The sequence below is a fragment of the Rhinolophus ferrumequinum genome, chromosome 15 (assembly GCF_004115265.2).
Source record: "Rhinolophus ferrumequinum isolate MPI-CBG mRhiFer1 chromosome 15, mRhiFer1_v1.p, whole genome shotgun sequence".
Lineage (NCBI taxonomy): Eukaryota > Metazoa > Chordata > Mammalia > Chiroptera > Rhinolophidae > Rhinolophus > Rhinolophus ferrumequinum.
This window is the reverse complement of record NC_046298.1, coordinates 39,474,601-39,501,532: the sequence shown is the minus strand read 5'-3', so window position 1 is coordinate 39,501,532 and position 26,932 is coordinate 39,474,601. Positions and strand designations below refer to the sequence as shown.

Genomic DNA, 26,932 nt, shown 5'->3' with positions numbered 1-26,932 from the left:
GTCAATAACGCATGTGTGGACACACACTCACGTTGACCTTGGAAATTACCACAGGATTTCTGCTAGCATCTGGGGAAGGAGTGCTGGGGTACGGGGTGAGCAGGTCACTGGGCTGCTGGAGAGGGAAGTATGGGCTCCTTAGCAACTCTCTTTCAAGTTCACATTCCTGGACAATGATGAAATGGGAGGCGGGCAATGGATAGAGTTATATAAGTGGTGGAAGAGGCAGGCTCGAGATAAAGGGCCCAGCTTAAAACTGCAGAGGGCTGGAAGGCAGTCAGAAGGGACCACAATGCTCAGTGTCCTCCTCCTCCTTGCTCTCCTCACAGGACTCTTGCTTCTCCTGGCCAGGGACCACCCAAAGGCACATGGCCGCCTCCCACCAGGCCCACGTCCTCTGCCCTTCTTTGGGAACCTTCTGCAGATGAGGAGAAGAGGCCTACTAAAATATATCCTGCAGGTAAGATGCAGATGCGCGGGGTCTGAGGCTGGCTCCTTGTCTCCGGACTTGGGGATCACTCACCAGGAGTGAGGTTTCCAGGCTCAGGTATGGGGTGTGTGAAGGTTGGTGAGTAAGAAGCATGGAGCTGAAGCTTGGTGGCTGGAGGTCAGATAGTCAGAGGCGCCCTGCTCAGTTGGAAGTGCACGGCACTGTCCCTGGAGTGGGCAAGTGGGCATGAGGAGGTGTCCGCGTATGAGCCAAGGGTGTCGAAGTTCACATGTTCTGTCGCCATTGGAAGAGACAGAAAAAGGAGCAGTGGCAACAATCAAATCGGTTACTCCTCCATCACTAACAGAGAGCAAAGGTTGACTCATGCCAGTGCCAGGACAATGCAGAGGAGGAGGGGAGGAAGGGGGGGCAGGCTGCCTACAGAGTGCTTCCCAGTAAGCACCATGGTGACCACATTCCTGAATCTTGGATCCCTTTGCTTTTAATAGAGAGAGTTTTATCACATATATGGAGGGGCCCCAAGTACATATTATTTAGTTCTCATTGTCTTCCACACCACTGGGTACCATGCTTTCCTGGAAATTCCTGGATTTAGTTTCTTCATTCAGAATTATGTGGCTAGGATTTACCTATATTGTCAAGGGACTTCTTTAAATCTTGTTTACAACAGCCCTGTGGGCTAGGGGAGGTGTTCTCCCCATCTCGGAGGTACAGACAGTGAGGCTCAGCCTAGGGAAGGCACTAGTTCACAGTCACAGCTGGGACTTCACAGAAGGGAAGCTGCGATCCAGCCTGGAGGTCTCTTTCTCTCTAGCGTCCTCCTAGACTGAAGCTGCCTAACAGTTTGGGGATCACTAAATCCTTTGAGGACCTGATGAAAGTGTGGGCGCTCTTCCCTCCCAGTATCCACACACAGTTTTGCATAAAAGTTTGAGAGTTCCAGGCCCCTACCGCTCTTTCATGGCCCTTCCAAGGATCCTCTAGGTGTCCACGTACTCCATTATCATTGCATCTTGGGGGGAGAGAGAGACAGAGAGTGAGAGAGAGAGATAGGACATGAGCTACTGGGTTTCATTAGGGACAGGTTGGGGAGGGAGGCACTGCCCCTCCTCCATTCCCCAATATGCTCCCAAATCCTTCTGGAGTCAGACAGGCTTGGATTCGTGTTCTAGGTTCAACTCATTCAGTCTTTTTCCTGTTCTGTAAAATACGACGGTGACAATAAGAACGCATGCCTCATAAGACTGTTCTGAGGATAAGATGGGGTGTTGCATACAGCCTGGTGTATAGGAAATGCTCATTAACTGGCAGCTACTTTGATCCATTCATTCATTTATTCCCTCATTCAATAGTAATTTACTGGGCCCCTTCTGTATGCCGGGGAATATTGGCATTGGACAGGACATGCAAAATAAGCTAGGAAGGAAATATTGGTAGACAAGAACTATGATTACAATAAGGCAGTGTGCTATTTTAGAAAGTGGTGGGAGCTACTTTAGATTGAGTGGTGAGGGAAAGGCTCAATCCTGCTTTGTTTCGGGGCAGAGGCGCTGAAAGATGCAGGAGGAAGGCAGCAGAGAGAGGCAGGTGTCGGTGCAAGAACTCTGAAGTAGGAGCAAGTTCAGCATGTTTGGGGGAGAACGCAGAGGCTGGATCTGAGTGAGCAAAGGGATGAGTGGGAGGGGAAACAGCGGGGTGTTGGGGTCATGTCACACAGGGCCCCGTGGACCGTGGTGGAGACTCGAGACCTTACTGTCAGTGAGGCGGGAGCTCTCTGGAGGGTTTGGAGCAGGTTAGGGATATTAATTAATTTACATTTTCATAGGATTACTCTGGCTTCAGGGTAGGGTGGGGTGGGTGGTGCAATGATTGCAGAGGGGACAGGACGGGGTGTCGGGAGACCAGAGAGGAGGCTTTGCAGATCAGTGTGAGAGATTTTTTCAGGAAACTTAACGTTTTTATGATTGTAAGTCAACTTTTTGCTGAAGTTTAACATCGCCCTAAAAAGTGCACAAATCAGTGAATTTTTCAAACAAAAATACTCATGTAATTGACATACAGATAAGTAACAACAGGCCCGTCCCCCAGAAAGTCCCTCAAGTCCCTTCTAGTCACTACCCTCCCATTGTTCTGACACAACAGGTCATGTTACCTGTTTTTGAACTTCATATAAATAGAATTATGACATATGGACTCTTTTGTGTCTACTTCCTTTCGCTCAACATTTTGCCTGCGTGTTTCATTCATATTGTTGGGTGTAGCGGTGGTTTGCTCTTTTTCATTGCTGTGTAATATTCCACGATGCAGACATGTCACTGTATATGCTGTATTGGTGGTGCTGAGCATTTTATTAATAAAGTTTTGATGATTCTCCTTGTTCTTTATTTTGGTGAAAACAAGCACACACTTTTTTATGTATCTGGGAGTGAGGTTGATGAATCACTAAGTGTACATGTGAACTTTCAGCTTCACTAAATGCTACTGAGCAGTTTCCCAATGGGCTTACTGGGGTTAGGATTGTTCAGATTTCATGACCACCCCTGAGAGGGCCATCACTTTCCCTTCGTGTCAGCCAAGTAGGTGGTTCAGGGTAGTTCTCTGGGGGAAATCGTTGGGAGGCAGACAGCAAGTTGAAGTTGGGTCACAAGAAGGATGGTTGTCTAGTTGCGATTCCAGGGAGAGCTGACCAGACTCAAGGGTATGGGCAGGGGTGATATTAGACATATTTAACCATCTGTACTACTTGGGGTGCCAACCAGTCATGCAGACCCTGTGGGTCATGGGTTAACCCTTTAGTTGCTGGGTCCTGGGAAAGGGAAAGAGAGATTGGGGTGGAGGGTTTGAGGGGCTGGTTAATTACCAGTCTATACGTAAGTGTTTTAATGATTTAGCCACTGGGATGGTCACAGACGTGCATACTAATGGCAACCCTGGATGTGGGTATGCTTGGCAGCTCCGACAAAAATACGGGGATGTCGTCACGGTGTACCTGGGGCAAAGGCCTGTGGTCATGCTCTGTGGGATAGACACCATTCGGGAGGCCCTGCTGGGCCAATCTGAGGCCTTCTCTGGTCGGGGGAAAATTGCCGTTCTTGATCAAACCTTCCAGGGATATGGTAAGAGCCTCATAGGCACCGGGAGGGGGTGGGGGATGGAGGATGGGGGTTGGGGAAGGTGTGTCTGGGAAGGGAGGATAAGGGGTGGAGCGGGACCCAGAGTCTCCTTTCGACTTTCTTTGCCACCCATGCCTGTTTATACCCCAGGTGTGATCTTTTCCAATGGGGAATGCTGGAAGACCCTTCGGCAATTCTCTTTGGCCACCTTGAGACACTTTGGGATGGGCAAGCAGAGTGTGGAGAAGCTGATTCAGGAGGAGGCTCAGTGTCTGGTGGAGGAACTGCAGAAATCCCAGGGTGAGCCTGGGGAATGGGAAGGAAAGAAAGACAGTGAAACAGAGAGGTGCAGGGTGCATAGCAACAGAAAGACAGGAGGTTTATGTGGCAGGGGAAAAAGAAAGGTGGAGATAAAGACAGAACCTGAGAGATCATCAGACAGGGGGATGGGGACACAGACAGGGGCATGGAGATGGGCAGAGATGGGTAGGAGAGGGACACAGCGAGCCAGAAGAGATGCAGGGTGCAATGTCGAGAACAACTCAAAGACATAAGCTTAGATATTAGCACACTGTTTACTTGTGTTCAGGGAAACCAATTCATGGATTAATTATATCTATCCAAGGCAAAAACATGGCTTACATAAAGGAAAACAAAGAGAGAAAAGGGAAAAGTACAGACATTTTGAAAAGTACAAATTATGTTTTCCTCTCCTGGGTGCACTGCTGACAAGCTGGCAGCGAGCAAGGAGGGCAGTTGGGGTTTTCTGCTCTTGGCACTTTCAGTTGTTTTTAGATTCTCCATAAACAGGTGTTTATGAACTACAAAGGTGACAGGGTCCTTTCTCCAGAGATTGCGAGACATAGATGCAGAGGCTGGGAGGGAGAGGCAGAGGCGGAGACAGAAGGCACAATACAGGAAAAGGACAGAGAGAGGGACTGAGAAGAAATACAGGAGGAAACACAGTGACACAGACAGAGAGACAGAGAAGGAGAAAGAGACCGAGTTGGAGGGACTGAGACAAAGAGACACACAGAGGCAGAGAGAGTGGAAGACACTCGGAGAGGCAGAAAGAAACAAAGGCAGAGGAAATTAGAGAGACAGACAGGCTCAAGAAGGGATCTGCAGACGAACGAGAGAAGATGGGCAGAGGAGACCGGCAGGGAGGGGCTGCCTGACCTGACTTTGACTGACATTCCTGGGCTCACAGCCCACCCTCCCTCAAACACCGCGAGCCTGGCTCATACAAACATCAGTTAACAAGTCCAGAAGGATTTCCTGAAGACCAGAGGCCTCTAGAAGTTAACAAAAGAAGAGAAGGGGAATGCCAGAAAAGGAACAGGGAAAGCAGAGTGTTTTAATTTGTACGTGCAATGGATTGATGCGCTGTGCTCACCCTACCCTGGGAATTAACTGTACCTGTTCCCAGAGTCAGAGCTGGGGCCTACGAGGGGACCAACCTCACAGTCTCTGTAGCTGGGTTGCCTGGGTCTGAATCCTGGCCCCAGCAGTGGTCACATGGTCGAATGACATAACCTCTCTGTTTACCCTTATATGAAATGGGGATAATAACAGAACTGCACCTTCCTCACAAAGTAGAGGTAAGAATTAAATAAAATAATATGAGAAGTGCTTAGACTAAGGGCCTGGCACATCATACGGGCCAGTGAGTGTTAGCTGTTGTTATTCCTATTTTCTTCATCATTACTGAGTGACAGAAGACAGTCACACAGAGACGAGGCAGAAACCAGATTCTCCCTAGGCATTTGAGTCTGTGTCCTGACCTGCCGCCCCCTCCTCCTAGGAGTGCTCCAGGACCCCACTTTCTTCTTCCACTCCATCACCGCCAACATCATCTGCTCCATTGTCTTTGGAAAACGCTTTGCCTACAGAGATCCTGAGTTCCTGAAGCTTCTGGACTTGTGCTACCAGTCCTTCTCGCTCTTGAGCTCCTTCTCCAGCCAGGTCAGGGAGAGTGTGAGGGAGGGTCGGATGAGGTGGACATCCAGGGCACGGGGAAGGGGTGATCTGCTTTGGGGCCATAGAAATTCAGCTTAGGGTTGGAAGAGGGGCAGGGACAACAGGAAGAGACAGGGTCACAGGCACCTGGAGGGAGAGAGAGATGGTGAGACAGGGACTGAGAGACCAAGAGAAAGAAAGGGGAGTGATGGAGGAGGCAGAAATGGAGAGTCAGAGAATTAGAGGGAGAGACTAAGAAAACGAGGGCTTGGAAGAGAAAGGAGAAAAGAAAGAAGAAAGAAAACAAGGCAAAAAAGGGCAGAGATAAAGAGAGCCTATGAGATAGAGTTGAAAATGTGTATGTGTGTAAGAGAGAGAGCTAGAGAGAAAGAGAGAGAGAGAGAGACAGAGATTCCTCTTGGAGGTATTAGGGCCCAGGAGGGCTGCCTTTTCCTGTGATTCGCTAGCTCAGCCGCAGGAGGACCTCACAGCCTCTTCTCTCCCACAGGTGTTTGAGTTCTTCTCCGACATCTTGAAGTACTTACCTGGTGCACACAGGCAAATCTACAGAAACCTGGAGGAAGTCAAAGTCTTCATTGGTCGCAGTGTGGAGAAGCACAGGGAGACCTTGGAACCCAGCAACCCACGGGACTTCATCGATTCCTACCTGCTCCGCATGGACGAAGTGGGGTTTGGGAAAGGGAAAAGGGAGCAGAGGGAGAAAAGATGAGGGGGTTGAGAATAAGGGAGAAAGAGGAAGGGGAGGTAAGAACAGAGGATGAGGAAGGGAGATTAGGAAAAGGTGGGGGAGATGTGGAAGGGAACAGAAGGGAAATGGAAGGAAGGAGAAAGTGAGGAAAGTAGAGAGGAGGGAGAGAGACTAGAGCGAGATAGAGAGAGAGAGAGAGAGAGAAGAGAGAGAGAGGAGAGAGAGAGAGAGAAAGAGAGAGAATATGGAACAGGACAAGGAATAAAAATATAGCAACAGGTAAAAAGACCCACAGAGGCAGAAAGACGCTGGGAGAGGAAGCCAGACAAACACACCGAAGAGATGAAGAGATGGATTGAAACAGTGACAGAGTTGGAGAGAGACTGAGAGAGACAGAGATAGAGATAATGGATGGACACGCAGAGGATAGAGAGAAAAGTAAAATTGGCCAGGTGGTGTGAGAGACCCAGAAACAAGTGGAGGGAGACTGGAAATATGAGTGTAGCAAGGCTCCAGCCTCCCCTGACCCAACCCTGTTCCTCTGGACCCAGGAGAAATCGGACCCGAACAGTCAGTTCCACGAACAGAACCTCACCATCACTGTTCTCTCACTCTTCTTCGCGGGTACCGAGACCGTCAGCACCACTCTTCACTATGGATTCCTGATCCTGCTCAAATACCCCCACATCACAGGTAGGCTGGCCGGGACAGCCAATCAAGGGGCGTCTCTGACCCCTTTGTGGCTGCAGAAGTGGGGTAGGGGTCCTGCTTGAATGAGAGAGGCAGCATTCCCCTCTTATATCAGGAACACCGAAGGATTGAATGAGTGGCGAACTAAGCCAGCCCTGCTGGTGGATGGACAAATGAAAAATCTGTCAATCTGTTCTCTCCCTGTTTTTGCCAATCACTTAAAGATTGACTCATCCGTCCATCCATCTCTCCATCCATCCATCCATCCATCCATCCATCCATCCATCCATCATCCATCCATCCATCCGTCTGCACTTTTGTCTATTAATTGATCTGTATACTCAAGTTACTTTCATCTATGATTCTCCCAAGAGCATACACTTCCATTCCTCATTTGGATTAACTGATTCATTTATTGATCCTTTGAAATAGTGGTTAATTAAATGAACTATTTATCATTGATCCATTGGCTCATTTATCCATTCATTCATTCATGCACCCATCTAGTCCTTTTATGAACTCGATTTCATTCCTTAATCCTTCCATCAGTCAGTCTTTCAATTCATCCTTATACCTTCTCCCCCTTCATTTATTCATTCAATAATTCACTCATTGATTGATCTTTGATTTATTCATTTATCATCAAGACATCCATCCATTTATTGCTTTATTTACATATTTTTCCACTAATTTATTTGTTCACTTATTCCTGCATAAATCTAGCCATCCATCCATTCATGTGATTTATTAGTTTAATTAGGTTGATTTATTTATTTGTCTTGGGACCATTTATTAATTAATGATTTATTAACTCACTTACTGACTGATAAATAAATACATACATCTAATATTACTGTTCTTCTACACATCAGTCTTTTCATTTATGAATTGATTGATTAATTGATGTATTCATTTATTTATCCAGTTGTTCTTGGGTTGATCTATTGATCTATTTCACTGTTATGCTTCTGAGGACTTAGAATAGTGAAACATCCATAATACACACGTAATAAACATTAGTTGATTTTCTACTCATATTAGAGTGGGAATTTTGACAGGTTCATAGCCTCGAGTTCTTTTTACTTTCCCTTTTTGAATTTCTTTTACATTTTTTTTAGCCTTGAGATCTTCATCTGAAATTCTATGGAAAATTGTGCGTGTGTGTGGTGTGTATGTGTGTGTGTTCACTTGTGCACATGGGGAGAGAATCCATAACATTCATTAAACACCAATGTGGGAACTTTTCTTGCTTCCTCCTTTGCCTCCCCCACCCCAGCCGGTTGCTCCGAGGGATGTCAATGACGTAACCCTTTCTTATAGTTTTTTCCCAGGCTCATTGGCCCTTAGAAAGCAGTGTCTCTGCTGAGCTGCATCTTTAAATGAGGTTTTCTGGTTCCACTGTTCTGTGCAGAGAGAGTCCACAGAGAGATTGATCAAGTGATTGGCTCACATCGGCTTCCGGTCCTCGATGACCGAACCAAAATGCCATCTACTGACTCAGTCATTCATGAGATTCAGAGATTCGGGGACCTCCTCCCCTTGGGCGGGCCCCACGTGGTCACCGAAGACACTGAATTCCGAGAGTACTTCATCCCAAAGGTGAGGCCAGCTGGGGTGATCACATCTCTCCAGTGTGGGCATCCTGGGTTCTCTCGATCTCCAAGTTTGACCTCTTGTTGTTTTATCACTAGGGCTTCTTGTTTTGTTTCATTTTTGTTTTGTTTTCAAGGCTGGGGTGGGGAAGACAATGGCAATATCTTTGATCTTGTGATCATCTCTCAGGGCACTGAAGTATTTCCCATCCTGAGCTCTGCTCTCCAAGACCCACGTTACTTTGAAAGCCCACACACCTTCAACCCTGACCACTTTCTGGATGCTGATGGGGCACTAAAGAAGAATGAAGCTTTTATCCCCTTCTCCCTAGGTAAGCTGGATCCATACTCACTGCCCCAGACACCAAAGTGTCGTTGTCATCCCCTCCTTAAGACAATCAAGGCGACGTCTTTGTTTATGGAGTAGTGAGTATGTTCCAGGTGTGTTACCTGCGTTATCCCAGGCCACATTCACTGCCACCATTGAGAAGTGAGGTCTCAACCCAATGGCACATCTTGGTAAGCTGGACCGAGGGCAAGTGTGTTAACCTCTCTACACCTCCGTATAAAATATCTGTTGAGCATTAATTGGAGCCCAATTCTTTACTGGGGGCCAAAGGAAATGCATCAGACATGTCACATGGAGACAGAGATCCTGCCTCAGGAAATTTGCAGTCCAGCAGGGGAGATGGACAGTCATCAGATGGCCACAAAATGATACCTGATTATAAGATTGAATGCCTGAAATGTGATCAGAACTGCTCGGCACAAAGTAAGTGGTCATAGGAGCTGTGATTATCATGATCATTATTATTAATCATAGTTGCCATAAGCACTCTACAGGGGGCTCTGGGAGCACAAAATGGGAAGTACTGACTACTCCTGGTTGGTTGGTGAGGAAAAACTTCGCCTGAAGCATTGGCTTCTATGTCAAAGACCTCATGGGTGAATATCACTCAACCACTGGAAAGAAGCACAGGGAAGGGTAAGAGCAAAGCCTGAAGGTCGATACAGCATGGCACATGTGAGAACCTAGAAGAGCCCAGGGAACCTGGGTTGTAGATCACAAAGGGGATAAAGGTGAAGAGCTCAGCTGGAGGGCCTTGAAAGCTGAGGGGAGTTGGGAGTTATCCTGTTGGCACGGAGGAGCTGGGGAGGGTCTTGACATGCCTTGACTTGTCTCTATCCCCATTCTGCACCCTTTGGCCCCATCCAAAGAAAATCCAAGCCCAGGGTCCTCATTTTTTGGAGCTACAGAAAGATCCCAGAATCAAGTTCCTAGTCTTGAGGTCTATCAGCAACTTCAGTGACCCAGGGCCCTTGGCTGTGCCCAGTGTAATGGCCTCCTCTCTCATTTCATCTCAAATGAGAGTCTGGGGATATGTGGGTGGTGGGGTGAGGGTGAATTCCTTCATTCAATAGTTTGTCCTAAGTTTAGAGAGAGATAGAAATATAGAGAAGTAAGGACAGAAACAGACAAATAAGGATAGAGTGAGTGAGAAACAGAGAGAAAGACAAGGAGAGACACAGAGGAAGAGAGATATGGGGAGATAGTGGCAGAAAGAGACAGAGGGTGAAAGTGAGACAACAGAGGTGGGAAAAGAAGGAGGAGGAGGAGGGAGAGGAGGAGGAAAAAGGAGGAGAAAAGCAGAATAAGAGATAGAGAGAAAAAAAGAGCGGGATATACGAGTAAGTAGAGAGGAAGAAACCGTGAAGGAGAGAAAAGGGATCTGTAGAGAGAGATGAACACACAGTGTGATTTATGGATGATGTGATACAGAATTGCACACCTGAAATCTATGTAATTTTACTAACAATTGTCACCCCAATAAATTAAAAAATAAAAAAAAGAGAAAAAAAAATCAAAACACTTTAAAAAAAAAAAAACATGAGAGGGAGAGAGTTGCAGACAGAATCAGATCCAAATAGACAGAGACCATGAATCAAGCAAGATTGAGGAAAGCAGAAAAAAAGAAAAGAAGAGAATAAACGAAGAACAGAGAACCAGTGCCTGACAAGAGGTCAGAGAAAAACACTGAGGTGACTGCTATGGGCAGAAAGACAAACCTAGCCACAAAGGTGAGAGCCAAAGATCTACCACAGGGTATCCTACGGACAGCCCAGGGAGGGGAGAATGGAGTGGGAGGGAGATAGGGAGGGAAAGAGGTGGATTATAGAGCCGTTTACAGGAGAGGAACCAGCCCAGAGCCCTACCCCCAGGATTTCTGAGCTCATGTCTCCTAGTTTCTGGATGTGCCAATAATGTGGACCCTCCCCCAGGCACTTCCACACAAGCACAATATCTAACAACTCGCAAGGTCTAAGAAATGCCTGGAAACCCATCCTTGAAATGGCCTTTCCAAGGTTGTCAGCTTGTAGATAAAGAACCACTAAGTAAGGGGAGAGGCTCTCCATGTGGCTGCCTCAGCTCCATTTGTCCTCATTTCTCTCCAAGCAAGTGGTTTACAACCTATTGGTGGGGCGAGGGGTGCCTTACACCTCTGAGACTGTGATAGGCTCCCATCTCATGTGCATAAGTCCCATTCACAGATTTATAGACAATATGGAGTTTGGGGGGAGCTCTTGAAGCCCATGACTTTCAGACTGAGATAAGAAGATAGACAATCACATGCAGTGCCAAACACACACCTCTCACTCCCCACCACACGCACCCAGAACAAAACACAAAGTACTAACTAACCTATAGGATCCTAACTATGGACCAGGTATTAGTCTAAGAATGTTCACAAATATTAACTTCTTTTTCCTCACAGTAGGACTATGAGATAGGTACCATTCTCTTAATGCTGAGTCAGCACTAAGCACACACCTATACACCCCATGTGGAGACACACACTCACACATCCAACCAGGTGAGGGTCTTTAGACTCTGTGGGGCCAACTGAACCCTTGAAAATCTGACAGAAACTACAAACCCTCCCCTGGAAAAATGAGCAACGCATATCCACCCAAAGATTTGCACCTGGTTTCAGAGGGTTTGGGATGCTCCTAAAAGTCCACCTGAATTGTAGGTGAAAGGCCAGTCCCATGCAAATAGGTTGCAATGGACACAGGTGTCTGGGCTTTGGGCAAAGAACACGCATGCACTCTGGGTGATCCACATTTGTGATCCTCTGTGCCCACAGGGAAGCGCATTTGTCTTGGCGAAAGCATCGCCCGCATGGAATTATTCCTCTTCTTCACCACCATCCTCCAGAATTTCTCCCTGGACAGCCCCGTGGCCTCTGAGGATATTGACATCACACCCCAGGAGGATGGACTGGGCAGGGTGGCCCCAAACTACCAAATCCGCTTCTTGTCCCGCCGAGAGGGTTAAAGGAAGGGGTCAAAGGATTCCAGGGTCATGAAGTATCCCCACCTCTGCAGGGAACGCTCCCTGACTCTCCACGTTTTCTTGTATCTGAGAAATCTGCTCCAAGCCAGTATCCATCCCCCTCCTTGGTTGCCACCTCCATGTAGTCTCATCTCCTTCCGTCATGCTGTAGCTCTTCTGAATACTCAAGGAGGTTTTTCCTTTCCTCTGGAATTCCAGGAGTGGTATGTATACAGAAACTGGAGGCTGAAAGGGGAAACTCAACTCAGGATTTCTCTACAGTTCTGCCACCCAGGCCACAGCTCACCTTGAGTGACTTCTCCCTTCTCAGAACAACCACAGCCTCCATTTATCAACTCCGTGCTCCATGAGCTGTGCAGATACGATCTCTCTTGAATCTCTCAATGGCCCCACGTGGTGGGTACAACGATCATGTCTATCGTATAGATGAGTAAACAGAGGCTGCGCATAGGTGTCAATTGTCCGAGGTCACATGGCTAGTGAGTGGAGAACCAAGATTCACACTCTATCTTCCTGGCTATAGAACTCAAACTCTTTACTAACGCTCCCTCCCCATATGTTTTTAAATTAAAGTGAAATTCACAGAACAAAACAAAAAAAAAATCAAGAATTTTAAAGAACTTAATTTAGTGCTTTCTATGTCTCTGGATTTGCCTTTTCTACATATTTTAACATAATGGAATCACAAAATATGTGATCTTTTGGTGACTGGCTTCTTTCACTTAGAGGGATATTTTTGAGGTTCATCCATGTTGTGCCCCACCATAGTCCTCCTGCCTCCTCATCTTACTGCCTTTCCTTTTTCTGTCCAACATGAAAAAGTGTGTCCTCAGCCCACGGCTCCCTGATCTGTGTGATTATAAACTGGTGCCTTGGATTCCCAGATATTCCCCTTGAAGTCCTCTGAGACTCAAAAAAACATCCAAAGCCTGACATATCTGGGTCAGGTGGTGATCTGTGCCATTTCACGTGTGACCCATTTATTGTCGGGTCACAAGGGATCTTTCCAGAAGCTGAATACTTCTCCTTTCACCTCAATGCCAGCTCCATGAATGCAAACCTGTTGTCTTGTTCATTACTGTTCTGTCAGCCCATGGAGCAGTGTGTGGCATATAATAAATGTTCAAAACAATCCTTGAGGAATGGCTAAATTAAGCAATCCCCAAAACTACCAACATGGAGCTAGGTTTCCCCATCAGATCATGCGTCCTCCATATCTCCCTCTGTTCTAATGCCCTGAAGAATCCTTGTCCTCAGAGGCCCCAATTCTGCCTACCAGCTGTTCTTGATCCCTGTTGTCACACAGCAGCATGCCTGTCTGTCCCCTCGCGCCTACCCCTAAAAAGAAAGAAGAGTCTGTGAAACTATTCCTTTCAGGTACATTGCTTCACCTTTATGCCATCTCCTTGTTTGGCCCCAAAGGATGGCTGGCTAGCCAATGATGGGTAAGATTCCTCAAGAAAGGAACGACCTAAGCAGGCACAGTAGTGTGGGGATCACCAGGAGAATTCACGGGGTTGATAGAGGTGGGCACAGCCCCCCATCTTCCCCCATCTAAGGAGAGCTTCTACCTCTGTGGCTGTATTCCTTCCCACAACCTGCTTGGGAAGTGATAACATCAGTTCTCCATCTCAGTAAGTTTTCAACATAAAGGTTTTGTCCCCTGGGGAGTTACAAACAATAATTATTTATACATCATGGGACTTTCGACAGGCAAGGGTGATTGGTTTGAACCACTGTTCTGGTGTGGTGTATGAGACTCACAGACCGTAGTAAAAACAATGCTAATTCCTTGTGTGTACATCAATAAAAGCCACAAGGTGGCCCGACTCGGGGCTCTCAGTCCTTTGAGACTGTGAGACGCTTGGCCCCTGTTTCAAAACTTTCTTGATTTCTGTTTCTTTCTTAACCCTTTGCCACCCCTTCTCGTTTTCTCACTGTCCGTGTGGCACTGGATGCAACAGATCCCTCATAAGCAATGCCACCCTTTGACAAAATTGGCTGAAAGCCACCCATGCAAAAACTATGAAACCAGCCTTCACATGTCCCATTACCCGGTGCACCACCATTTCCTGAGGGAGGCGCTCTTTGTTCATGGGTGTTGCCCACTAAGATACCTCAGGCCAGCCAGGGGCCAATGGGGAAGTGTCTGTGTGACCCAACCGAGACGCAAAACCTTCTGGCCTCTGCAGCACCTGCCAACTTTGGGCTGGCTATTGCCTCTGGAGAGTTATAAGAAGTTCTTCCAAGGCAAATGTCTGGTGTATTGTCTCCCACCAACCACAGGAAAAAACAACCAACAACAGACCAACCTACCTTTCAAGAGGGAGAGCACGATGGAAGGCAGGCATAGCGAGGACCATGAGGCTTTGAGCCATCCTGCTCCTCACTGTCCTCATAGGCCTCTTGCGACTCTGGGGCCACCCCACCTCCCGGCGCTGCCTCCTTCCTGGACCTCAGCCTCTGCCCTTCTTGGGTAACATTTTGCAAATAGACCACAAGGGCCTTCTCAAGTCCTTCCAGGTGTTGAGAAGGGGAAGCAGGAGGTGTGTGGATGGGAAAAGTCCATGGGCAGCAAGGCAGTTGGGAATCGAACTTTTGAAGGGACTTCACAGGTCGGCTTGGGGATTATCTTCTTTCAGCCACAATCTGGCCAATGTGCCCACTGGAGAAGCTTTTGGAATTCCTATGAGTAAGAGTGGAGGAAAGGGAGACTGGAGGGAGAAGTTCTGATAGACTGGAGGCTTTGAGCTGTGGTCTTTCTGATTTGGGAGGGAGAGGGACTAGAGCTCGGATGTGGGGAGTCTCTGCAATTCTTAAAATAGAAGCTGGGAAGGTTCTTGGAAAAGCTGAGAGAGGAGGACACTTGGGGTGAGGGCTGTGTGGGAGAATTGGGGGCCATGAAGTTCAAGTCTCTGTTCCACCCAGATGGGACTGCACCCGGTGGGGCTTAAGCCACACTGGAAGTGTAACGCAGGTGTGAGCGTGGAGACCCTTCTCTTGAGTTAGGGACTGAGATCTGGACCCTTTCCCACAGCTGCAGGAGAAATATGGGGATGTCTTCACAGTATTCCTGGGGCCCCGGCCTGTCATCGTCCTGTGTGGGTACGAGGCGCTGAAGGACGCCCTGGGGGATCGGCTGAGGCTTTCTCTGGCCGAGGGCACATTGCCATTGTTGACCCCATCTTCCAGGGAACTGGTGTGGGGACTGGGACAGGAACAGGGAACATCCCATGCTTTCTCCAACCTTCCCTCACGCCCCACCAATCGGGTGTGGTCTTCACCAGTGGAAAATCTTGAAAGGCCCTAAGGCGATTCTCTCTGGCCACCATGCAGGACTTTGAGATGGGGAAGCAGAGCATTGAGAAGTGAATCCAGGAGGAGGCTTAGTGTCTGGTGGAGGAACTGAAGGAATCCCAGGGTGAGCCTGGGTCCAGGACAGGGGGGTGGAGGGACAGGCAAGGGGTGAGTGAGATGGGGACAGAGAGGGAGTGAGAGAACATGACTGGTGGACAGACCCAGACACAGAAACAGAGAGATGCAAAGACAGGTTCAGAGACCGAGAGAAGGGGACAGAGACAAAAAGAGAATGAGGAAGATAGAGAGACAGAGACTAGAGAGGAGAGAAAGAGAGGCAGAGAAAGCAGGCAGCCCCAGAGAACAGAGACAGAGGGAAAACAAGACGAAAAACTGAGCACACTGACATAGATCGCTCCAGAAGCAGAGACTACAAGGAAAAGTCCTAGATTGAAAATGGTAAAGATAGAAATAGAGTCGGGAAACACAGAGTGTCAGTGACGCCAACGAGAAGGAGCACAGAGACAGATGGGGCTTAAAAAGACAGAGCATGAAGAGGCTGAGTCTCAAAGGAGTCCAAGACAAGACCAGAATCAGATACCACTGCACCAAGAAAGTCAGACCAAGAAAAACAAGAGTCACGGTGGAGGAGACTCCCAGAAAGAAAAGCTGAGATGCAGAGGCCAGTGAAAGCCGGTGTGGCCAAGAGAAAGAGAAAGAAACCAATCAAACACGCTAAGACTGCACTAGTCAGGTCAGAGCAACCCAGAAGGACAACGTGGAAAAGCCCCCTTACCAGATCCTTCTCCCCAGGGGCCTCTCTGGCTCCTACCTCCCTCCTTAACTCCATCACAGCCAATAGCATCTGCTCTAATGTCTTTGGAATGTGCTTTAATTATCAGGACCCCAGATTCTTACAGCTGCTAAATTTACTGAGTGAAATCTTCACCAGTATCAGCTCTTTCTACAGCCAGGTAAGGCCGCAGATCCCAGGGTGGCCGGGAATCAGGGAGGGTGGACCCCAGGAAGGGATCAGATGTTTTCTGTCCTGAACAGCAAAGCAAGAAGGCATCGAGAGGTTGGTTTTCTAGGCACACACTTCACCCCCTGCACCCTGTCAGGTGAGGTGATGAGTCAGATTGGACGTAGCAATTAGGTCTTCTACGAGGGTGGACTGTGAGAGAAGAAATCTCAGAGGATATAAGAGTAACTGGGACAGGATGCAGCCGTTCATGCACCAGAGAGGGTGTGAATGTATGCATTGGGGTCCGCTCAGGTGGGAGGCTCACTCCCCAAGTCCTGGGGTGAATGGGACCCTTCAGATGTTGCTGTGTGCGATGTACAACCTCAACACCCACAGCACAAGCCCAGCGACTGGAAGAGGTTCTGGGGCCTTTCCTGCTTCCCTCTAGATGTTTGAACTCTTCCCCGGCATCTTGAAACACTTCCCTGGCACCCACATTCGCTTGTTCAGCCTTAGTTAAGATGTGGAAGATTTTGTCATTGAGGTCATTGAGAAGCACTGGAAAACCTGGACCTTAGTGCCCCGAAGGACCTCATTGATTCCTTTCTGCTCCCCACAGACTAGGCAAGGACTGCTGGATTGGGGTGGGTGTTGGGAAACAGAGTGATGGACACATTACTGACATTGAACTAGTCTGTTTGGAGCACGAAGTTCGTGTTGTTTAAATATTGAAATACTTCCCTAAGGTTGATAGGAAAGCTGTTGGACCAACCCCCTTCCCCTCAGTCCTTCCTCAGCCTCCCATGGACCGCCTTCTGGAATGCCTTTTTAAAACGTAGCAACTATTAAAGAGTTCACAGCGGGGGGGGGGGGGGGGGGGCTCAGAAACGATGCTTGCCCTTCCATTCTGATTGGTCCAAGACCCATGTATGTTCTGATTGGTCAGAGGCCCAAGCCTGTTTTGATGTCAGTTCCGATTGGTTGGAAGCTGATGTCTTTCTGCTTGATCTGACTAACCAATCCAGTGAGTTAAATATATTCGATATCACCCTCGAAATGATAGTGGCAAGGGCCAATCAGGAAAGCAAAGACACCTAAGGAGATAATAATAACAACAACAAAATGTCTTAAGTCCTAACGTTTATTGAGGACTTACATACATCATATCAAAACAACCCCAGATGATGAATTATTGCACAGAGAGGTTAAATTCCTTACCCAAAGGCACAAATCTAGTAAATGGTAGGGCCTGAGTCTGAACCCAGGCAGTTTGGCTCCAGGCCCCAACCTTTTGGCTTTGAATAGACAAAAAATGAAATAAGGAAAAAGAATAACTGGCTTGGAATAACATGGGGTTAGGCGGAGAGAAAAAAAAAGAAAGACCCCAAAACCTCGAATCTTTGCAAGAGGAATAGTTAAGGATTGTCCTTTGTTGTCCCCAGGCGCTCTCTGATCCTGAGAGTGTGTTCCACCATGAGAAACTCATCCACCTGGAGGTCCAGCTGTTTTTCGCTGGCAGGGAGGCTTCCAGCCCCACTCTGCACTATGGGTTTCTTCTGCTTAAGAACCCTGATCTCTTAGGTAAACTGGGCGTCTGGTGTGTGGGGGCAGAGAAGGACCAGGTTCTCTGAGGCCATGAGGAAAGGTGGTTGGATGATGGGTGGAAAACAAACAACCTCTGTCCTGATCAATCGGAAAAATATAAAAATCCACCCCTGTAGAGATTTGTAACTTATAATAAAGCTTTGTCACTGACAGAGCTCTTTGAAGTTGACCAGGTACTTTACAGTTTACAAAATACTTTTTCATTCAATGAACCATTCTGTGGTTTACATGTACTTTACTTTTTTATATCAATTGATGCAGCAAAAGCGTTTGACAAGATACAACATCCATTTATGATTAAAACACTTAATAAAATATGTATAAAAGGAAAATACCTTAATATAATAAAAGCCATATATGACAAACCCTCAGCTAATATCATAATTAACAGTGAAAAACTGAAGCCCTTTGCTCTACGTTCAGGAACACGCAGGACTGTCCCTTATCACCTCTGCTTTTCAACATAGTGTTGGAAGTCCTTACCAGAGCAATCAGGCAAGATAAAGAAATAAAAGGCATCCAAATTGGGAATGAAGAAGTTAAATTGTCACTCTTTGCAGATGACATGATGCAATATATAGAAAACCCTAAAGACTTCACCAAAAAGCTATTAGAAACAATAAACAAATACCGTAAAGTTGCTGGCTACAAAGTCAACGTACAAAAGTCCATTGCATTCCTATATACTAACAATGAAATCTCAGAAAAAGAAATACAAAAAACAATTCCTTTTGCAATTGCAACAAAAAGAATAAAATACCTAGGAATAAACTTAACCAAGGATGCAAAAGACCTATATGCTGAAAACTATAAGACATTTTTAAAGGAAATTGAAGAAGACACAAAGAAATGGAAAGACATTCTGTGCTCATAGATTGGAAGAGTCAACATAATTAAAATGGCCATATTACCCAAAACAATATACAGATTTAATGCAATCCCCATCAAAATCCCAATGGCATTTTTTAAAAAAAATAGAACAAAAAATCATCAGATTTGTATGAAACCACAAAAGACCCCAAATAGCCAAAGCAATCCTAAGGAAAAAAAACACAATACTGGAGGTATTACACGCCTTGACTTTAGCTTGTACTACAGGGCAACAACAATCAAAACAGCATAGTATTGGCAGAAAAACCTACACACAGACCAATAGAATAGAATTGAGAACCTATAAACACATATAAATATGGACAGATAATTTTTGACAAAGAAGCAAAAAACATACAATGGAGAAAAGACAGCCTCTTCAATAAATGGTGCTGGGAGAATTGGAAAGCCACGTGCAAAAGAATGAAACTGGACTGCTATATGTCACCATGTACCAAAATTAATTCAAAATGAATCAAAGACCTAAGAATAAGACCTGAAACAATGAACTGCATAGAAGAAAACATAGGTACTAAACTTATGGACCTTGGGTTCAAAGAGCATTTTATGAATTTGACTCCAAAGGCAAGGGAAGTAAAAGCTAAAATAAATGAATGGGACTACATCAAACTTAAAAGCTCTGCACAGCAAAAGAAACCATCGACAAAATAAAGAGGCGACCAACTGAATGGAAGAAAATTTTTGCAAACAACGCCTCCGATATGGGACTAATATCCCAAATATACAAGCAACTGATTTCTGACTATTAATTTTGTATCCTGCTACTTTACTAAATTCATTTATCAGTTCTAATAGTTTTTTGGTGGAGTCTTTGGGGTTCTCTATATATAGTATTGTGTCATCTGCATATAATGACAATTTTACCTCCTCCTTAAAAATTTGGACGCCTTTTATTTCTTTTTCTTGTCTGATTGCTGTGGCTAGAACTTCCAGAACTATTTTGAATAGAAGTGGAGAAAGTGGGCAACCTTGCCTCATTCCTGATCTTAAGGGAAATGGTTTTAGCTTTTCCCCATTGAGTATGATGTTAGCTGTGGGTTTATCATATATGGCCTTTACTATGTTGAGATATGGTCCCTCTATTCCCACTTTCTTAAGAGTTTTATCATAAATGGCTGCTGAATTTTGTCAAATGCTTTTTCTGCATCTACTGATATGATCATATGATTTTTTATTTTTCATTTTGTTAATGTGGTGTATCACATTAATTGATTTTCGGATGTCGAACCAGCCTTGCATACCAGGAATGAATCCCACTTGATCATGGTGCATGATCTTTTTAATGTATTGCTGAATTCTGTTTGCTAATATTTTGTTGAGGATTTTTGCATCTATGTTCATTAGGGATATCAGCTTGTAGTTTTCTTTTTTTGTAATGTCTTTGTCTGATTTTGGGATCAGGATAATAGTGGCCTTGTAAAAAGTGTTTGGGAGCCTTCCCTCCTTCTGGATTTTTTGGAATAGTTTGAGGAGAATAGGTGATAATTCTTTTTTGAGTGTTTTGTAAAATTCACCTGTAAAGCCATCTGGTCCAGGGCTTTTGTTTGTTGGGAGCTTGTTGATTACTGATTCAGTTTCCCTGGTAGTAATCAGTCTATTCAGGTTTTCCATTTTTTCCTGAGTTAGCCTTGGAAGGTTATATGCTTCTAGAAAATTGTCCATTTCTTCCAGATTGTCTAATTTGTTGGCATATAGTTACTCATAGTAATTTCTTAAAATGTTTGTATTTCTGTGATGTTTGTTGTCACTTCTCCTCTTTCATTTCTGATTTTATTAATTTGGGTCCTTTCTTTTTTTTTGATGAGTCTGGCTGAAGGTTTGTCAATTTTGTCTTCTCAAAAAACCAGCTCTTGGATTCATTGATCTTTTGTATTATTATTATTTTTTTTTGGTCTCTATTTCATTTATTTCTGCTCTGATCTGTATTATCTCCTCCCTTGTACTCCCTTTGGGCTTATTTTGCTGTTCTTTTTCCATATCCCTTAAGTGTAAGGATAAACTGTTGATTTGTGATTTTTCTTGTTTCTTTAGGTAGGACTGCATTGCTATGAATTTCCCTCTTAAGACTGCTTTCACTGCATCCCATAGATTTTGGGTCATTGTGTTTTCATTCTCCTTTGTCTTGAGATATCTTTTGATTTCTTCCTTAATCTCGTTGTTGACCCATTCATTATTTAGTATTTAGCAGCATGTTATTCAGCCTCCATGTATTTGTGTGTCTTCCAGTTTTTTTCCTGTAGTTGATTTCTAATTTCATAGCACTGTGGTCAGAGTAGACACTTGGTCTGATTTCAGTTTTCTTAAATTTATTCAGGCTTGTTTTGTGGACTAATATGTGGTCTATCTTGGAGAATTTCCATGTGGGCTTGAGAAAAATGTGTATTCTGCAGCTTTGGGGTGAAATGCTCCGAAAATATCAATTAAGTCCAACTGGTCGAATGTGTCATTTAAGGCTGCTGTTTCCATATTTATTTTCTGTTTGGAGGACCTGTCCCTTGTTGTCAGTGGTGTGTTGAAGTCCCCTACTATGATAGTGTTACTGTTGATCTCTGTCTTCATGTCAGTCAATATCTCTTTTATATATTTAGACGCTCCTATGTTGGGTGCATAGATGTCTACTAGGGTTATATCCTCTTGTTGGATCAATCCCTTTATTATTATGTAGTGCCCATCTTTGTCTTTTAATATATTCTTCATTTTAAAGTCTATTTTGTCAGATATAAGTATTGCTACTCCAGTTTTTTCTAATTTCCATTTGCATGAAATATCTTACTCCATCCCTTCACTTTTAGCCTGTGTGTGTCTTTTGATCTGAGGTGAGTGTCTTGTATACAGCATATGCAAGGGTCTTGTTTTCTTATACACTCAGCCACCCTATGTCATTTGATTGGAGCATTTAATCCATTTACATTTACAGTGATTATTGATAGGTACATAGTTATTGCCATTTTGTTTTTGTATTGCTTGTCTTCATTAGCTAGATTGTTTTCATCTTTCTTCTGTTTACAGAAGCCACAAAGGACTATTCTTCATAGTGATAATAACAGCCAAAGTGGTTTGGTGTTTTTCTTGTGCCGTTTTCATGAGCCACAGTTCCCACAGAGTAACGTGAAGAGGGACAGGTTACACCTGCACACACAGTGGGTTATATTACAGGAGAGGAACCCAGAGCTTAAAAACCTGAACCTTTTGTTGTTTTTCTTTTTGTAGTTATGCTTGGTTTTTAAATATCTCAATTCCACCAGAATATGGGATTGTGCTAAATAAACATTACTTAGATCTATCTCTGCCATACTCAAGAATTTTCTTAAGACATTCTTCTGGAGATTTGGGAGGAAACAGTCTTCCCTCTTCTAGCTTCAGTCCCACTCCATCGATTCCAACTTGTGTGCTCGGAGATACATCTGAATATCAGAGGAGCACCTTGGGATATGTACTACCCACGGATATCACTAATCCTTTTTCAGTTTCACCAAGGGATAAGTGAGCATAAAGGTTTCTTTTGTTTTGTTTTTTATTTTCAATGTATTTAAACTAAAAAAATAAAATGAAATGAAAAACAGTTCACTCGTTTCCATCACCCCTCACCTCTGGGAAATACTAGTCTGTTCTTTGTATCTGTGAGCTTGGCTATCTTTTTAAAAGTCAAGATTCTATATATATAAAAAAATCATATGGTATTTGTCTTTCTTTGACTTATTTCACTTAGCAAATTGCCCTCAAGATCTACCCATGTTGTCACAAAAATGCAAGATTTCATTCTTTTTATGGCTGAATATTCTAGTATCATAATTTATTTATCCATTCATTTATCAATGGACACTTAAGTTGATTCCATAAGTTGGCTAATGTAAGTAATGCTGCAATGAACATGGAGATGCATATATCTTTTCGAATAGGTGTATTTTTTTTTCCAGATAAATACCAAGAAGTGGAATTGCTGGATCATATCATAACTCTATTTTTATTTATTTTTTTTTTGAGTAACCTCCATACTGTTTTCCATAGTGGCTGCACCAATTTGCAATCCACCGGCAGTGCACGAGGATTCTGCTTTCTCCTCATCTTTGCCAACCTTGTTATTTGTTGTCTTTTTGATAATAGCCATTCTGGCAGATGTGAGGTGGTATCTCATTAAGGCTTTGATTTGCATTTCCCTGATGATTGGTGACATTGAGCATCTTTTCATGTGCCTCTTGACCATATGTATGTTCTATTTGGAAAAATGGCTATGATCTTCTGCCCATTTTTTTAATCAGTTGTCTGTTCTTTTGCTATTGAGTAATATGAGTTCTTTATATATTTTGGACATTAGCCCCTTAGCAGATTGATGATTAGCAAATATTTTCTTACCTTCAGTACAATGCCTTTTATTTTCTTAATGATTTCCTTTGGTGTACAAAAGCTTTGTAGTTTGGTGTAGCCCTACTTGTTTATTTTTCTTTTACTTTCAGTGTCAGACTAAAAATATCATTGCCAAGACTGATGTCGAGGTTCTTACCTATGTTTCCTTCTAGGAGTTTTATGGTTTCAGATCTCATGTTCAAGTCATTAATCCATTTTGACTTAATTTTTGTGTATGCTGTAAGATAGTGGTCCACAAGTGATTTTGAAGATTAAATGAGACAGTACTGATAAAGTGACTACAACAGTGCTTGGCACTAAGTAAGTATTATTTAAGTGACTGATAAGTAAATAAATCTTCTCTTCGAGTTGAGGTTCAGAGAGGTGAAGTCACTGGTCTTAGGTCAGAGCCTGACTCAAACATGAGCCCGATGACTTCTCCGGCTGAGCTCTTAGATGTGGATGTCACTGTCCCATAGGTCAGGAAGATTGGGGTGCCATGGAAATGGGTGATTTTCCCATCAGCCCCATGCTCAGTTTTCCTCCTGTCCTATGCTGAGCGGCCCATCCAAAGCATGTCTGGAGTGAGGTGTTTCACGGTGAAGGGTGGGAAGGAAGATGGTTCTTATATCTGGGAGGATCGATGTGGGAACAGGCTGCCAAACAGCCAAAGCAACCCCTCCCCTCCTTGTTACATCCTGTCTGTCTCATCCTCAGGCAGGGCAGTGTGTGCTAGGCCCGGTGCTCCAGAGAAGGGAGGCTGGGGGCTTGGGTGGGGTGAGGGGCTTACTCAGGTTACATGTCCTTACACAGTCTGAGCCTGACTACACCTTCACAGCTGAGGGAAGGGGACATGCTTGAGGTCCACATGAAGGTAAAGAATGTTCCCACTTTTCCCTGTTGGGGACGCAAGCAGCAAGATTCAGGCTCAACAGGAGAAGGTGGCCAGAAGGAGAGTTGCGAAAACTACACTAAAACTTTTGGAGGAAAGTATGGCATTGTCCTTCTGCCAAGGGCTCGGTCCCATGGTTGTGCTGTGTGGAATTGAGGCCGTTTGGGAGAAGCCAATGGAAGAGTCAAGGGATTTGCCGGTGGGGATGAGAGTAGGTTGTGTGAAGCAGTCTCATGGGGAATCAATGAGTGGAAGGTAGAGCAGTGTCTTGAGAGAGAGCCAGGTGGAAACTGGACTGCCTTTTACAATGTCTCCTTGGAAGTCATGCAGCGGCACTTGCACAGCATTCGGTTGGTCAAGGCAATTACAATTCCCATCCTAATTCTTCTTTGGAGGTTTTCATGAGTTAGAGGCACGGGGAAACAGACGCAGAGTTATTGACGGGTTCTAATTTGTCCTCAGTCTTATAATTCTGGGTCCAGCTTTTCTTCCCGAATGCTGGCCCTGCTGATCAAAAGTGGCCCCCAAACCACCAGCAGATACTTCATTGTGAACTCACAGGGGTGGTGGCCCAGATAGCTGCCAGTCTTCCAGAGAAAATCCTCATCAGCCCCCTCCATGGTCTTACTCTAACAGAGGTTGTGCCGAGCTCCCAGATTTCTGCAAGATCTGACTCATTCACTCGTGCCAGGACTGGTTAGCGACCTTCTCTTATCCTTTGATTCCCTGTTCAGATCTGTATCTTCCTAGCCCTTCCCACCATTGTGTAACGTCTAACTCCTATTGTGAATTCTTTATTCCATAACACCAATGGAGTTTTCTTCCCTGATTGAACTCTAATACAATTCTCACAGTCCCCTCGTGGCTCAAGACAGCTCCTGGAGTTTCCACCACCCTCTCCATATTGTAGGCCAGAAACAAGACAGTGGTAGGTGGGCAAAGGGGTGCTGTAGTAGCCAGACTCAAGATGATCCCAATGATCTCACCTCCTGGTATTTACTCCCTTGAGCACTTCACCAGCCCTTGGTGGTTCTCCTAGCCCTGCATACATGTCTGTTGACAGGCCCACCAATAACCCTCCCTTGGTTAAGTCCTGTGAGTATGCCATCTGTGCCCTGCTGGAGCCTGACTGATACAAGAAGGGGCACTATCCTGGCAGTACCCAATTTCACTCCGCATGGGAGTGAAGGCAGATGTGAACCTGTGGGAAAATCCTGTTCTTGCTCTGTTTGACTTCTGAGATCAAAACTGATACCTTTTGGATTCCTGCACAATTTGGGAAGGAGAGGTAAATACTGGGGTTTTGCTAACACAGGCATGTGAAGTCTCAGGTGATTAATTAGAAAATAGAGATGGTGTACTATTTGTGTCCTTTCAAAGGTAATAGTTTGAAGCCCTACTCCCTCCCCCCACCACCACGTGATGATATTAGGAGATGGGGCTTTTGGGAGGAAACTAAGTTTAGATGAATCCATGAGGATGAAGTTCCCATAATGAGATTAGTGCCCTTACAAGAAGAGAAAGAGACAACGGAACTCCCTCTTTCCTCCATGTGAGACGGCAGCCATCTGCAAACCAGGAAGTGGGCCTTCGCCAAGAACAGAATGTGCTGGCACCTTGATCTTGGACGTCCCATCCTCCTCCAGACTGTGAGAAACAAATGTCTGTTGTTTAAGTTACCTCTATGGTCTTTGGTTATAGCAGCCCGAGCTGGCTACAGCATATACAATGCTCACACACTCATCTGGTGAAACAGGTCAGGCAGCTGCAAGTTAGCTGTACCCAACCTGCACATTTGTTTGCGTGTTGGTGATCAAGTTTCCATCCGTATCATAGATACCCAGTTTACCTAGTCTCAGCTCTTTCATATTTGGTATTGCTTTACAGTTTATATTGTTAAGGATATAAGAAAAAACAGCACAGCTCACCTGGGATCACCTGAATCTATAGAGACTCTTGGGACATTACAGTCGAGGCCAAGAAACCTTGGTAGCACCTGAAGAGTCTCGGCGGTTTTAGGAGCTCCCAAAACTGTATCAGGTCTCAGAACCTCCCTTTACTTTCTTTCTATGGTTCCCTCTGATGCATGAAGTAGAGGTACCACAGAACAATATGACAGACACATAACAGCCAGCAGGTGGTAGGCAGGTCCTGAAGATACATCTGGACCCATCCACAAAGATGGGGTGCTCTCCCAGTGGAACAAAGGGCTGACTTCTACCCACATAGATGACTATCTTTGTGCGGTTCATGGCCGTTGCAGGTTGGGTTCTGTGGAAAGCAGACTCTGAGATGGAGTGCGGTGGGCAGCATATTTATTAAGGAGTAACCAACCCATACGGAAGGGAGAGGAGGAACAGGGAGTGGGCAGAGGAAGAAGTTAAGCTGTGATGTTGTGAGATAATAGAAAACACATGCATTGGAATTTGCCTCCTGATTTCTGGCACAGAACTCCTAAAACCTTTGTAACTTCCTAAGTGATAAGAACACTAGGAGAACTTCTTGTTCTAATATTTGTCTTTGACACAGGGCTCCTAAAACCCTTATAAATTCCTAAGAGATAAGACCTGGGGACATCTTTTGTTCTAATGGGGTGACCTTAGGTGGGTTCCTGGATGGTTCCTGGATGGAAGCTGGTCACCAAAAAAACCAAGCCGTGATTTGGAGCTTGGAATTTTCATCCCCTCCCTCCTCATGGGGGTGGGGGGACTGGAAATGGAATTAGTCATTGATCTTGGCAATGTAAGGAGGCATCCATAGTACAATATGAGGTTTGGAGACCTTCCAGGTGGGTGAACACATTTACATAGAGAGGATGACTCATCCCTACCCTGCGGGAACAGAAGCTCCTGTGTGGGGGATCCTCCCAGACCTCTCCCTACATATCTGTTCATCTGACTGTTAATCTGTATGTTTCGCTGAGTTCTCGAGCCACTCTAGCAAATTAATCAAACCTGAAGAGGGGGTTGTGGGAACCTCTGATTAGTAGACAAATCAGACAGAAGTTGTGAATAACCTGGAGACCTCCTACTTGTGATTGGCATCTCAAGAGTAGGGGCAGTTTTGTGGG

The 26,932-nt window shown here is 45.1% G+C and overlaps 1 protein-coding gene and 1 pseudogene across 2 annotated transcripts; both read left to right on the top strand.

Annotated features, from left to right (window-relative positions):
- Window positions 1–228: 228 nt before the first annotated feature.
- On the top strand, window positions 229–13,003 carry LOC117035075 (cytochrome P450 2B11-like). Of its 2 annotated transcripts, XM_033128711.1 has the most exons (9): window positions 229–460; window positions 3,405–3,567; window positions 3,715–3,864; window positions 5,369–5,529; window positions 6,032–6,208; window positions 6,784–6,925; window positions 8,334–8,521; window positions 8,705–8,846; window positions 11,661–13,003. In XM_033128711.1, the coding sequence occupies exons 1-9, from the start codon at window positions 293–295 to the stop codon at window positions 11,849–11,851; spliced, it is 1,482 nt and encodes a 493-aa protein (XP_032984602.1). In that variant the 5' UTR covers window positions 229–292; the 3' UTR covers window positions 11,852–13,003. The 2 variants fall into 2 exon arrangements, with proteins under 2 accessions (XP_032984602.1, XP_032984603.1); XM_033128712.1 differs by lacking the exon at window positions 3,405–3,567.
- Window positions 13,004–14,230: 1,227 nt separating this feature from the next.
- LOC117035364 (cytochrome P450 2B4-like) lies at window positions 14,231–16,754 on the top strand (annotated as a pseudogene).
- Window positions 16,755–26,932: the final 10,178 nt, after the last annotated feature.